Raw genomic sequence first — 15,161 nt, forward strand, 5'->3', positions numbered from 1 at the left:
ACACAGAAATGCTTGTCTTCAGAGCACTACAGATGAGGATTGTATATTGAAAGCAGTACTTTTGACACGTTGAATTTTGATATCAATAGATGCAAAAACTGAGTTATTTTTATGTTTTTGTTAGTGTAAGCTGACCTAGTGCCCCTAAGGATTAAAGAAAACATGAATGAAAGTCCAGGGGACATCACAGCCTGCGGTTGGCCAGGTTTGGGTTGCTGTTGTTTTGTCCTGCAGCAGAGTGTGTGTGCTGCTCTTTCCCCTCGGCTGGGTGTGTGCACGGCGCCTGCTGGCTCTTGCTCTGCAGCCCCAGGTTTGCTGCCGTGCCGTTTGTCACTTTCTGGGAGGTGGAGCCCTTCGGTTTGGGGATTCTCGTAGGTCCTGGTCGTCGTAATGCTTCTGGAGGTATCTGTAAAAAAAAAGACATTGTAGTGGGAACACCGTACTGGAGAGAAAATGGAAAAAACAAGACGCATGCATGATTTTATCTTGCTCCACAGGCTAAATTGTTTCCAGTATCCAGTAAAGATCTGATGTAATACTGGTAAATGACCACTAGATGATATCAAATCATGTTTTCCAACTTGTACTGCATGACTTCTGCACTTTGGCTTTGAATTCTGGAAGTCAGTCCAGTTTTTGATAGTCGTCAAAATGATCTCATAGTAACTAGATTTCAAACTATGATACTAAACTTTATTGGTTTTTTTCCCCTGCTGGTTTAATTGTAAGTCCATTTTTTTTAATAATATTCCAAACCTGCTTATGGAATACATTTCAACGGAAAAAGTATCTGCCGGCATAAAAAAACAAACCAATGATATTGATGCAATCTGGAACCCATTCATTCATACATTTAATGAATAATCACCCACCACCCCTTTCTACTTCTTCAAGGTTATGCTACTATTTATATGCCCCCCCCTTCCTAGGATATATGACTATTATATTGTTACTCATTTCATTTTAATTATAATTTTGTCATTTATTACTCTCTTTTTGTCTGATCACACACGCACACACACACACACACACTGTTTTTCTTTTCTTTTTTTGTCTCCATGTATATTTTGTGATTTGTCTTGTATACTTGTAAATGCTCCTTATTGTCTTCTGTGTATATGTGACACTGTACGTGTATGCACTTGTCTTGTAACTCCTATATCGCTAAATAAAAAAAATAATAATAATAATATTCCAAACGAATAGGATACCCCTTTTGAAATTATATAATAATTACCTGGCCTGTTGTCTGTATTCTTTTCACATATAACAGTGTGAAAAATTGCCCAAAGATGAATACAGAATTAAGTAAATTGTTAGTTGTACCCCAAACATTTTTCACCATATTAACCTTGTACTGTATGAAGACTTTTTGTTAATTATTTCCACTAATCTAATACCAGATTATCCCTTTATGAATAACAGTATTAAAGAATAAGAGTTTGTTGCTTAGAAACCAGTGTTTGGCTGCAAACAAGAAGAGGAAATATCATGGGAAACATCACATTTCTCAGATTCTTAAACAACTTACTGCACCGCTTACTGTGTAATCACATTTCAATCAACTTGTTTACATGAGCAGCAGCGTGCCAGCACTCTGAGGCTGTATCACTTTGGATCAGGCCTTTTACAGTACAACCATATCCTGTTTACTGTGATAAGATGTTTCCACGAGAAAGAGTGACCTCAACAACAGCCAGAGTACACTTGTACAGTATACTACTTCTAAATGTTGCAATTTTTTTAAGGATGATGTTTTCTACCTTTTTCATATAGTTTAAATGAGCTTTTGAAATAACACATTTAGTGCTATTTTAAATAGTCCACACAGATTAAGCCACATGTGTGTGTCTCTACTCCTTTTCAAGTTAATAGTGTTTCTGCTCCAGAGACTAAATGACTCTATAGCAAACCTTGGCAGTCAATAAGTTACAATAGGGTCTTATTTGCACATAATCTATTTTCAGTCACACTGCCCCAACTTGTTTCTTCTTAGTAAGGTAATTGCATTTGGCCATTTCTGATAAGATGCCCTCACCTAAAATATCCAATTTGAATTATTATAACTGCAGCATTAAAACATCTGTATGCCTAATGCCTGTTTTAAATCAAGTGACTTTGCAACTAAGACAAACTTCAATCTGGTCTGCACTTCTGCAGCTGAGTGAAACTCTTCAGTATTTCCATGAGTTTCATCACCACTCTTTTCCCAAGCAACAGCAAACGACTCGCTTGAGAGAAGTACTTGGATTTGTTCATGTGCGGCTTGTGGGTTTGAGAATTAACAAAAACCTGCAGTGAACTATATCCTTAAATATTCATACGGGGTGTACATTTCAGTATAAGTATGGCCTACACTCCAACAAAGGTAATGGGCCAGAAAATGTGGAAGGGCTCCACGTCATGGGGGTGTTGTTGATTTAACTCGGAGAGAGGCCTTAATGTGCCGCTTTGTTCTCTCGTATATCAGCTCTGCAGCAGGAGTTCAACTAAGTACTTCCTCTGCAATACCGGCCCGGCTGTTTCCATGGCGACTAAACACGGGGTTTGTTTTGGTGCTAGTGTTGCGGTGGGAGAGAGGCTACTCTCACATCGCTACCCTCTCTCATTCACACGCACTGTGAGGCCTTTTGTTTAGCGAAAGGCCTCATACTGCTGGTTATTGTCTGTCCCCTCTTTTATTGTGCCTGTCAGTCAAGGTGAGCAAATTCCTCCACCATTATTCTCATAGTGGGCTAAAAGGAGGAAATCCGCTCTCGCCTGCAGTGTCAAACACACCTTGTCTTTACAGCGTGTAGTGTAGTAATCACACTTTAATCAAACTTTTTTAATCTGCATTATCACTGTGAGTTTAGTGTGGTTCACCGTGGGCTTTGGCTTCCGTCGTGTCACTTGGTGATCATTTTATCTGTCTGGCAGAGAAACCATTTGCATTTCTGTCCTCCTTGGCTGAACCAGACGAGTACACTCTCCAGTATTAAGTGATTATAGTGAGTCAGGGGGTGATTGAGGTCGCAGACAGTAATCCCAGCTGCTGGATGCTCGAGTCTAATGAATAGCACCTTGTTTAGCCGCTGCATCATCTCATTGTGCCCAGACTGCTCTGGATCCGGCTTCTCCAGCTGCTCTTCTCACTGAATGTAATGCTTGATTAAATCATCTTCTACTTGTCACAGTGGTTTGTTTGTTTGTGTGTGTTTGGGTTGGAGTTGTTCTGCTTCGTCTAAATAACACTTATGACTAGGTCCATACTACAAAGATACCAGCAAAGAGTGATGTTGCATCTAATTAAATGGCTCTATTTTTGGAACATGTGCGTAAGAGTTTGGGGAATGAGGATGAACCCTAGAGGTTAAGTGACATTATTTGACTTGACATCTTAGGACAGCTGTCCTCAAATATGTCTGCTGCTTCTTTGACACAGTAAACATGGCTGTGGATAATTTAGTGGCACATTTAAAGCCAGCATATTTATCAACTAGCTAGATGTTGAGCTCAATCAGATATACTAAAACATTCTGCTAGAAAGAGTGTGGCTATATACTTGCATTTATTTCTCTTTGAAATGTCATTTTCTTACATTAGCTTGGTTTTAAGACATGACACTAATGACAGCTCAAATCCTCCCACATCCTCCCCACTGTCTCCTCATCCACATCCCTCCCATTCTTGTCTTTCTGTCTCCATCCCTTCACCATTTCTTCTGACCTTCGGTGCAGATTAAAGTGAACAAATCTTATGTGGTAATGTTTCCACTGTGGGAGCATAGAAAACCACATGTACAAGAATGCATATACATGGAGGAACGTTCGTAAGTTGTACTGATGATTCATGGGAGGAAGCAAAATAAAACAGACGGTTTGGGTTTCTACCCGATGAATAGCAAGCGGAGTGAGAATTGTTGCTAAAAGACCAATGAGGTTGAACTATCAACAAATGCATTAGTATTTCGGAGTTTGGGACGTTGTATCAGGTTTTCTGAAGGGGCTTTTTGATGAAGTGTGGGGTGCAATTTCGGCTGGCAGCACTCTCAGAAAGGGGCAAACACTTGGCAGTCTTTCTTTTTTCTACCAGTAGTGAAATATTTTTATTTTAACCCTTATGTTGTGTTCGGGTCTCCCGTGACCCGTTTCAAGTTAAAATGATATAATTACTACGCTCTAGTTTTTTTATCGGAACAAGGCTTCATGATATCCTCCACAACAGCTACTGTATATAAACACTACAAAACAGATTTTGACCATTTTTGCCACGCCTGAAGGTCGCAATCAAGATTCATCTTTGACTTTAGACACCCCAGCCCCACCCCCTTCATCAACTGTAACAATCATTTTCCGCAACATGCACCTGGTCTCCCCCTCCCCCCACGAGAACTCGACCTTTCTCAAAGAATATGTACACTAACACTTGAACCTGAACACACACATGCACGTGTGCAATATGTGGTGTAATGTGTTTTGGGCCATAACAACAGGATTGTACGGTTATGAATGCATTATAAGTTAGTTATGATGTAGTTAAAACAATATTGGATGATAGTCATTTTTTGTGTGTGTTTTGGACTGAGATAAATCATGGGTCAAAATTGACCCGCGAACACCATGAACGGTAACAGCTTTTGAACACAACACAAGGGTTAAGGATTTATTTGTCATGATATGATGATTACAGATGTATACTTTTGAGAACTTTATCACCTGATTAACTTATGTTTAGTTTGTCATTTGACAGAATTTGTGTTTGTTTAAATCACTTTTAGAACACTTGACATGTGATTTTAACTGAATGGTAACCATGTTTCAGTAACCTACAATCCTAACCATGTTTCATTAATTCATGTTAATAAAGGGGCGAGAAGAGCAACTGTAATTCTACAAAATGTTGCACTTTCTATAATCACATATCAAGCAGCTTTTGGAGTTTTAAAAGTTTCAAGCAGGGTTTCCATTCTATCATTTAGGAGAACAGCGAGTTCACAACATGCTGGTTCTCATTCTCGGTCTCTTGGTTTCTGTGCCCTGAATGTAAGAAGAAACTATGACCTCAGCCTATGATCTTAACTCAAGCAAGCGAACACATGTTAGAGTCCCAGAAGGTTTTCTTGTCTTCTGGTTAGTGTGAGCACAAAGGTTTTACAGACAACTCTTCCACTTGGGTATTATTTAATTAGGTCTAACAAAGTCTGGACATTCTTTATGTTCAATTCTGAGAAAGTGAATTGAAATCTTTAGTTAACACACTGTAACATAAAAAACATTGGATTGAAATTGAAAGTGTTAAAAAGTTACTGTGCATGCGCCAAAAATCATTTCCCCAGATAATTATTTTTTATTTATTAACATTCAAAACATGCTGGATTTAGTGAGTAAATGAAATTGGCAAGCATTGATGACAAACTATAAAACATATTTTTTTTTGCACACTTTAATCCTCAGAAAACCAAACAACGTAATCATAATGCAGTATGTGTAATATGAAGTATAAAAGCTGATATGATACATCAGTGTGAATAGTCTGACTGCGTGGCAAATGTGCCACTGAGTACAATACAGTAAGTGCACATAAGTTAAAACCAGGTGTTATGTCAAATTAAATCAATATTTATAGTGCTTTCAAATGGTATTGATCTCTCATGCAGGCAAACAATTATTTCAATGTAATCACACATAACCAAGCAAACCAACCCAAAACAAAAAGAAACATTCAAACCACGGTTTAAGTTCATAAATCACAGACAGATGAAATGTCAGGGTATAGAGTTGGGGTATAAGGGTCTATGGTTGTGTTGGATCTCATGGGGAGGACTCAGTAACAAAGGATGGGATGGAGACTTTCGGGGGTTATCAGGTCACTCATAGACATTACTTACTGTAATTTGTGATGGCCTTTGGATTTGGCTGGAGGTGGGCTTAATCGTGATGCTACTTGTGATTTTGCTGGTGGCTTTGATAGTAGAATTACTGCAATTTGCAATCACCTGAGTCCTTTGCTCCTGGAGCCCAGGTGTGTTGCATGGACTCAGTGTTTGCGTTGGAGTGCTGATGCTCTGAATGAAGGGGCTCCCTAAGTGAATGTGGATTTTGTTGTCCTCCGTGGTGAAGACGCTCGGCCCAGAGCTGTTAGACCTCTGGATCTGCCAGTTGCTTTGCCTTTCTGGGGTCACGCGGAACACTGCGTGCCCTCCAACAACCTCCAGTGGCTCCGTGGAGAGGGAGCGTTCAGGGGTGCCTGTTGTGACTGACACTATCTGTATAGGTGAAATGGCTCTGTCTGGTGTCACAGAGCCACAAGAGTCTGGAGACATTGCTCTTGAGTATGCAGCCATATTGAAAGGTGATAGGGCCCTGTCTGGTGAACACAGTTCGTCAGAGATGGGGGACCCTTTAGATTTCATCAATGGGGAGATGGATTTAGCATTCGGGGATATGGAAGCATTCTGGATGATTGTAATTCTTTGTTTGGGTGGACCTCCACTTGTGGGTATGACGGCAGTGCTGGTGAACGACTGGGTGTTTTCTGTGGTCGGGCTGGTGATCTCCAGCGTAGCTGTGTTATGTCCGTGGTCAGGAGTCACTTTAATGTGCAGAGGCTGCCCAGGACTGTGGGTCAACACCACATCTCCAGGCTGAACGTGGTTGCCATTCTGCCGTGGTTGCACTTTACCATTCACCTGAAGGGAGGCGTCTTTGTTTTGAACAAACGGGACTCGAGCTCTTCTCAAGTTGTTTAGATTATTTACATTATTTAAAAGTGAGGGGCTGCATTTGGTGAGCTGAAGCTCATTGCTGTAGTTTGCGTTCTCCTCGGCTTCGCCCTCGTCGTACAGCTTCCCGTTCACCACAGCACGTTCCAGGGGGGCCATGGTCATTGTACAGTTGGGAGACATTGGGTCCTGGGGCTCTGTCTGAACCTCCTTGGTGGCAACATGAAGGTCTGAAAAGCGCCTTCCGTTCATGCCAGGGCGAAGACTTTTGCTAAAGCGTCGATATCTCTCAAGCTCTCTGTTGAGTGTCTCCATTTCTCTGGCCAGTTCTTTGTTTCTGACTTCCTGTTGGGTCAGTTTTCTTTGGAGTGTCGAGTGGTCAGTTTTCATGCGGCAAATGGAGTCCTCTGTCCCCATGTATTCATGGATCTTCTCCTTCAGAGCTGCTACTTCTCTGGTCAAATGGCTCGACTTAGCCTCCTCTTCCTTCAAGCGTTTATAAAGAACATGCTCTTGGTTGCACTCTTTCGTTTCAGCCAGCTGGTACTTTGAAAGTTCATTTCTGGATATTTCCAGTTCCTCCATTAATGTTTTACCTTTCTCTTGTTCACTGTTGAATCTTTTCTCGAGTGATTCAAACTCCTCTGTTTTCAAGAGGTCACCTTCTACCACCTTCATGTCTTTTAATTTGCGCCTGAGGCGTTCGACCTCCTGCGTCAAATCCTTTACTTTGTTCTCTTCTTGTTGGAAGCGGTTAGCAATGGGGGGTTTGGTGTTCTCCTCCTTAGCTTTGCTTCTCACGTATTCTCTTTCGATGTTCTCAAGCGATTGCAACCTTTTCTTCATCATATTGATCTTAGACTCCAAATCGTTGCTCTTCTCCTCTTCAGCACTCAACTTGGCCTTCAAGTCATCCCGTTCCTTTGTAGCGCCGCACATTTTGTCCTCAAGCTCAGCCTTTGACCTTAGGGCTTTCTTGCTCTCGTCAATTAGCTTCTCTGTGACGGAGGTCACTTTGTCCTGTTCAGCCTGAAGTTTCCCAGTGCTGTTGTGGACCTTGTTCTCCATCTGCTTGAGCTTCTCTGCCATGGCCTTCCTCTCATCCACCAGCATGACTGTCAAAGTCTTTAACTTGGTTAGATCTTCCTTCAGAGTCAGCTCCGTCTTCCCGAGTTGACTCTCAGCCTCCTCCAGTTCTTTGACCCTGACTTTCAAGACTTCCAGCTCACTGGTCAGAACCTGTGACACCGTCCTCTCTTTCTCCAGGTTACTTTTCAGAGAGTTGCATTCTTGTTTGCTCTTGCTGAATGCGTCCTCTAATTTCTCCAAGTCCATAATTCTGTGGTTCAGTTTATCGACTTCAGCCTTCAAGCTCCGGCTTTGAGTGGCCTCTTTCTCCAGCTTCTTGTTCAGGTCCCTGCAGTGGTCCTCCATTCTGATCAACTCTTCATCCTTCCCCTCCATTTCAAGCACCCTTTTACGTAACTCTTCGAGCTCAGACATGAGGCTAGAGTTTCCACACTCGCCACGGCTGATTTTGTCTCTCAGCTCCTGCAGTTCCTCCTCTGCTCTGCGCAGGGTCTTGTTGGTCTCCTCCAGCTCATCAAGCTGCCTGCTGAGAGTGGACAGCTTTTGGCGCAGCTGCCTGTTTTGTGCGTCCTCGCTGGTCAGTTTGGCACTCATGGTCTCTTGTTCCTGATGGAATCGACCGGAGTGGTCATGCAGCTCCGCCTCCAAGCGAAAGACCTTTTGCTCTTCTTCCTGCAGCCGGGCATTAGCTGAGCTCAGCTCCTCCTGGGCTTGCGAAGCAGTGACACTCAGCTCTTGGAACTTTGCTGTTTGTTGTTTCAGCTGCTCAGTCAGACGCTGTTGTTCATCAACCACCATCAACGCAAACGACTTGAGTTTGGTCAGCTCCTCCTTCAGACTTTCAACCTTTTGGTCGTTTTCCTCCTCCCTTCTTTCCTGGTAGGCCTTGTCCTGATCAATTAACAGCTTCAATCTGTAAAAAAACAAAAAAGGGAAACATGAGCAATCCAATTCCGAGCTTGTAAATTGAAATGGCATATACATTTAAAAATGGTTACTTTTCCCCCCTGCTGTTGCATACATTATTATTTGCATCCTGCTTTCAAGAATATCTTTTGATAACTTCCAGTGAATTCTGGAGCAACACATATTCAAATCATTGATAAAACTAACATGTCAGTCTTCATATGTTATATGTGAAAGGCGCTTAAGAAACTCTACACCCCAACTGTCCTTACCCATTAGGCCCACTTCTCCAAGCCCTGACACATCATAAACACTGTTATTTCCCCTGCATTTCTGCGGAGGACTAACATTTTTATGTCATGGAAAATTCAACACTTCATAAAAAGCATTACTTAAACTCTCTCAGGTCGGTAATCTGAAATACCTGTGGTTACTTTTTTCTTGTTCCCTTGTTGCCAACTAATTCTCCCATGGCTTGGAAACCGACGTTCCTGCTGTACATATTAAGCCTTGAGTTTAACAATCAGTTTCCATCCAGTTGAGGGTATAGCATAAGGCCGATTAAGTCCTCTGGGAAATAATTGGGCATGACTGGCATGCAACAAAATGTTGATGGCGAGCAGGTCTTTGCGCATGAAAGCAAGTGGTATGTAACCCTTACATCTGGAGACCAAACCAAAGGCAGAACAGTACAATAGGTGATATTTATTCAACTACTTCTCATATTTTCTCATGAGAACACAAATGATGTTAAGGTGCATTGCATGTGTGCCAGTGGATGCAGTTGCAGTTTGTGTCGGGGTCAGTACGTCTGGTACATACATCGCCCGGGCAACAGTCCCGGGGGGGGGGGGGTATGTTATGACTGCTGTGTGTGCAGCTGCCAGGCATTTCCACACAAATGGCCCCCTGGCATGGAACAATCCTTTAATTAAGGGGTTCCTCTGCTACCAACCCTTTACCCCCCTCCCTTCTTTAACCACCTACCCTCCCTGTTTTTTTCTGATACATTTAAAGGAATTCCCCCCATCTTCTAAAGGCAATTACAGTCCCAGAGTGTATACAGAAATCCCCCCACACACACACTAACGCACACTTAGGGATCACTAATTCCACATGTACACTTGGATTGTGGGCCATGATGTAAGTGAGGAAGGGTGGGTCACTTCTCAGCAGTAGAGGGTATGTCATTTCTTTCTTCAGTAGCAGCTAAAGGGGGGGGGGGGGGGGCACGTTTAACTGCATCCATCTGTTTCAATTACATTCAGACCAAACTACACCCAATAAAGTATTATAAGAATATGCATATTCATTATGAATGTGGTGTGGTTGGTTAAGGAGATGTTTGTGGCTACGTTTCCAGAAGCAAATTCATTATTATTACTTATTATGAAATATGCTGTAAACTTTATTTTAAGGGAACCTTATCCCGTTAAAACTGAAAATATGTACCATTATATTAAGAGTCTGTTGTTAACAATAATAAGTACATTAACTCGATACTCTTACTTGATACAAATGACTTATTACTTATACGCTGTGACATTATGAGGGCAGATATTGTACTGTTCATTATTCAAAAGCTTTTTGTACTACTATTTAGTTTCAGGCTATGAATACAACATGCAATAAAGTTGTTAAAGTTTACCCCATCACCAGCTACTACCTACACGTTATTACGTAGGAAAAAATAATAATGAAATAGATGTTTCATAGTGAAATGGGCCATTCTGCAATATATTTTATTTCTTTGTATTTATAGCAAATTCAGTACCTTTACTTTGACTTAAAGGCCTCATGGTTTTCATTTGATGGTCTGTGAGTATTCCAGGTGTTGAGATGATGTTCTCCCTAGCTTTGTTGACTCCAAGTTTGTCCTTGTTATTAACTTGCCTGTGTTGATAACACAGCAAGGTTACTCTCAAGGACTCTGGGTACGAGTGTTGTGCCAAGAGCCTCTACTGAAACATGCATGTGTTGAAAAATTACATATTGTTTTTCACAAAGGGTTGCGTAGAAACACTGAGTTGCTAAGCAAAGCAGGCAGACATCCCGCTTGCAAAATGTCGCCTGTATAATCACTGTTTATTCAATCTCTTATCTCAGTCCCTGCAGTTGTTCGAGTGAAGTCATCAGCCAAAATAGAAAGAACATGTACTGTGTTTCCTTGTAAGCCTTGAAACTCTGCTTTAAAACACTGACATGGATATCAATCCTTCATCCTGCTTGCAAGAACACTTTGCGCCAATAAAGGCAAATCCTTTGAGAGGAAACTACATGGCAAACACACCAGTGAAATCACTTCTAGCCCTTTATGAGACCATATTGCACTATTCCTGATGTACTCTGTGGTACAAACGGATATGTTGTGCACTTTTTTGTCATGGACACACACGTAGATGAGTGTATTTGGCCAAAAGAGCCACATCTGAGAACCTTTTCTTATTACATTTGAAAGAATTGTATATAGCAGGGGGGAAAATAGATAGTTACATTTGGTGAAAGAATATTCTGACCCTTAACTAATGCTGGAGAATATTCATTGTTGAATGAGTAGTAGCTCAACCGACCAGCGTCTGCCATCTAACATAAGTCAGTAGAAGCTAGGGCTGTGCAATTAATCGTATTTTAATCGCAATTACGATTTTGGCCTGCCACAATTACGAAAACAACATAATCGAAAAAAAACAATTATTTAGCTTTGCTAGGTTGTGACAGTGCACTGCAACATATTTGATCTAATTAATTTTGGTCTCATTTATTTGTATTTATCATATTTATATATGTTTAGTAGCTTGTGGAAGTGCGCTCCAAAATATTTGTTGATCTTGTTTATTGGTATTTATTATTTTTATATTATTTATTTAAATGTATCATTTATTTAATTTATTTTTGTATTGGTTTTTCAGTTGAATTATACGTTCAGGGTAATCAACAGTTAAAAAGATACTGTTCAAATTATGATTTGTATTTGTTTTAAAGTTCAATAAATAGATGTTTTCAAAGTCAATGTATTTAATAATCGTGATATCAATTATTGACCCAAATAATCGTGATTATGATTTTTGCCATAATCGCACAGCCCTAGTAGAAGCAGTTGCCATGTGCGTTCAGGGAACACATAAATATGACTGATCTACATAGCATTTGTCCTCGTTTCCTTTCCCAATCCGGTTTTATCTCAGTGTCGTAAAAGCACAGAGATGGCTACAGCTTGAAAGAACATTATTTTGGAGGAATACACTTTAAAGTGCTGCACATAAAGATTGTGACATAGCAGTTTCATGGCTATCAACATTACAAGTCACCTCACCACCCACTCTGAACAACCTTTGCAATACAAATCATATTCCCCTTTTAAATGCATGACATCATGGGCGTGAATGTTGTCACGGAAAAGGATTTGAGTCATTTCGTGGGTTAGCCAAATTTCCCAACTTTACGGGATTGTTTCTGGCTTTGGTGCAAATGTATTTTTGCCTGTTCTTCAAATATAAGCATAAATGGCATTCAAAAAGAAAAGGAAACATCCAGTGAGCCATCAGGGAGTCACAACTAGCCCCAGCTTCACAGAGGGCTTCCCCTCTCTTTACGTGGCTCCTGGAGCTGGAAACTGTGGCTCACCCGCTGCTTAAAGCTGTGTTTCACCTTCCATATGTCATTTCCTAACCACAAGTGATTAGGTCATGTATGTACAGAGCGATATATCCTCATGGCCACCTCCGCTTTAACATGTGGATTGTGGGTCGATTGCCTTCATGTGTGACAGAGTTTGAAAGAGGGGGGAGCGCTGATTGATGCTGTGCCTGTACTGAATGTAAAGTCCACACGGGCTAAGTGATATGCCCCAAGAGTGCAATCAACATGTGTGAAATATGTAGCTGTGATATTTATTAACTTCCTGCTAGTGATGAAATGGTTAATAGAGTGTTACCAAAGAAGACATTGGTGTTAACTTTGTGTCCTTAAAAGTTGTGTGAGTTAGATTATGCAGTGTTTTCCAAAATGCTGAAAACACATGATGGAAATCCCCCATACGGTCTTTAATACCACACACCATTATCTCCTCAAAACAGCTGTTTAATGCAGACACGTTCTTATAACGTGTCCTAATTTGACCAATCTCTGTATCAGTTAGAGTTTCATCTTGAATTTCACAGCCACATCCAAGAAATGAGTTCAGCTGACAATAAAAAGCTGTTAAAAGTACTTAAATATCACAAAATATCCCTTTGGTTCTAAAGAATAATCGGCTGTACTTACATACTATATATGAAATATAGTTGAATTAGGTTTAATCTAGTTTCTGCCATGCCGCATCTATTACACTATCCTTTTTGTTCTACTACACACATGGGACGCCACATGATCCTTACGTTTGAACTAAGTTTTCTACGATTCTGTTACCTTCAGAAATTCCAGCCATGGGCCAAAAATGTGACATGTTTAACACCACTTTCTGATATGAAAAGATGTATTACTGCCTAAATAGTTTATATCTTTCGTAAGTTTACAATGCAGCATTTTAAAAATAGCTTTCCCTTCAGATTCTGAGCAATGAATCAAAAATGTGTTTTAGCATTCATTCATCACTAAGCAAAATGGATTGTTCCTTTTTATTGTTTTACTGGATTTGAGAAGTTGAGTTCCAGATATAGTTTATATACATTTCAGCACACTTAGCAAATCAATTCAGTAAATACCATGAGGTACTTACAAAATGAATCTACTTTAGTTAGTTCTATAACACTTCTTGGTGATCCTCAAATGTTTCTGGATTAACTTTTGAATTACACAATAAAAACTTTAAAGCCGAAACAGATTCTATTAAAAACACACCATAAAACGTACAATTAAAAGTACAGAATACCAGCATGGAAGGATGCTACGTTTCAAATGTATCACTAAGCCAAAGCCAGACATGGACAACTCTTTAAAAAAAATGACAAATAAGATCTCCGTAGTAATGTTCAGCATGCCTACCTCTGCCAAAGGCTTCCCCAGGTTCACTGCCATAAGCTCATTATCTTGCCGTACAACACCCGACGCTCTACTCTTCCTCTCTGTGTGTGTCTCACTCTCTGAGTAGCTGTAATGTGGGCATTCCTGCAGGCAGACCAAACAATAAGGGATGTGCTCCCTGCCTATGGAGCATTACATCATCACCATGCCCTTATATGGAGCTTTGCATTACGGAGGCTCGCAAAAAGGGGGTGTGCTTGCTCGCATGTGTGGCTGTGTTTGAGTGCGTCTCCTAAAGTAACTGTTTGACTAAAGGATGTGTCAGTAAAGAGGGAAAGGCTTTTTTTTCTCTTGACGTATGTAATGTGTGAAATATCTGCGTGCTCTGTCACTGCTCCGGAGGCAGGGCAGGAGGTGAAGACAGACGAGGAGTTCCAGTTACACTGTTTCCTTCTGGCTCTTGTCAACATAAGTCATTTACTCAGTCAGGACAGGGGAAACAATCTCCTTGAAAAGTTATTAACAAAGCCTTGAGAGAATTTGTAATCGTGATGAAGGACAAGACAAGACTAGACATGTATCTTTTAAAAGTGAGAAGTATATCTTTTTTAGAGATATTCTGAGAATTTACAGAAGGGAATTGTTAGCAATAACATGCGTGATTTCATTTTAGTAGCATGTCAGTCTCACTAAGGAAAACAAGTTTATTAGTTTATTGTTTATTTAGATTTCCTCCCAATATGTTCCCTTACACAGGCTCTATACAATTATCTATTATTTAGAGTAAGATTTGGTGCATTTAGTCAGTAGTATTGGAGCAAGTTTACAGATCCTAATCAAGCTGCAAAGTGATAGCCATGCCTTGACAACTTCACAGATTTGTCAAGGCGTAGTATAAAAGTAGTTTAGTAACTATAGGTAAGTATCAACTTAAAGCTAATCATGTATAATTGCCCCTATTATAAGCAAGAGATTTATTGTTTTTTTATAAGGCTAAGATATTTCCTTTTTTGGCCCGATGTTAGATGAGAAGTTCAGTTAGCTTAGCATAAAAACTGGTCACAAAGGGAACCAGTTAAGATCAAATATGAGCCAGCAAGTACCTAGTGCTAATAATGACTTACAAGATAGCCGCAAAAGTGCATTTGTGCAAGTACTTGGTAACTTTCCAACACTACGAATCCACAGCCAAGGGAGACTATCTGAGGCGAGGCTGGGGTAGTCAAACACCTGTGGGTGTATAAGTGGCTCTGAGCTAATGGCTCCACAAACAAAATAATGGACTCTTCAGACAGCAGCGTAATCATATCGTAAGTTAGCACACATTGCATTTTATCAGTGGCACATTGTTCAGCTCACAATGCCTCAGTCTTAACTTCTATTATCAGATTGCTCTAACGTTACTCAAACATTTCAAATGCAATAACTTGTGACTAAATCCATCTTTTGAAAGTCTTAACACTGTGCGTCATCTTTTGTCATATGATGGGAGCAAATTGAT

The 15,161-nt window shown here is 40.5% G+C and overlaps 2 protein-coding genes across 2 annotated transcripts in view; one reads left to right on the forward strand and one right to left on the reverse strand.

The window, feature by feature from the left end:
* LOC117499060 (epithelial cell-transforming sequence 2 oncogene-like) overlaps positions 1-520 on the forward strand; it is a 14,273-nt gene extending 13,753 nt beyond the window's left edge. The window contains exon 21 of the mRNA XM_034151332.1: positions 1-520. This exon is cut by the window's left edge and continues 1,450 nt beyond it. The gene's annotated coding sequence lies outside the window, so the exon portion shown is untranslated.
* Positions 521-5,145: 4,625 nt separating this feature from the next.
* Positions 5,146-13,811, reverse strand: filip1l (filamin A interacting protein 1-like). Its single transcript, XM_034151333.1, has 2 exons — positions 13,682-13,811; positions 5,146-8,705 (listed from the first exon to the last, which is right to left on the reverse strand). Exon 2 carries the CDS (start codon positions 8,588-8,590, stop codon positions 5,849-5,851), a length of 2,742 nt encoding a protein of 913 aa, XP_034007224.1. The 5' UTR covers positions 8,591-8,705; positions 13,682-13,811; the 3' UTR covers positions 5,146-5,848.
* Between the last annotated feature and the right edge of the window lie 1,350 nt (positions 13,812-15,161).

The sequence above is a fragment of the Trematomus bernacchii genome, unplaced genomic scaffold, assembly GCF_902827165.1.
Source record: "Trematomus bernacchii unplaced genomic scaffold, fTreBer1.1, whole genome shotgun sequence".
Lineage (NCBI taxonomy): Eukaryota > Metazoa > Chordata > Actinopteri > Perciformes > Nototheniidae > Trematomus > Trematomus bernacchii.

Bases quoted from the DNA above. Each gene is read 5' to 3' on its own strand.
- filip1l (XM_034151333.1), bottom strand. From the start codon at position 8,590: ATGGTGGTTGATGAACAACAGCGTCTGACTGAGCAGCTGAAACAACAA.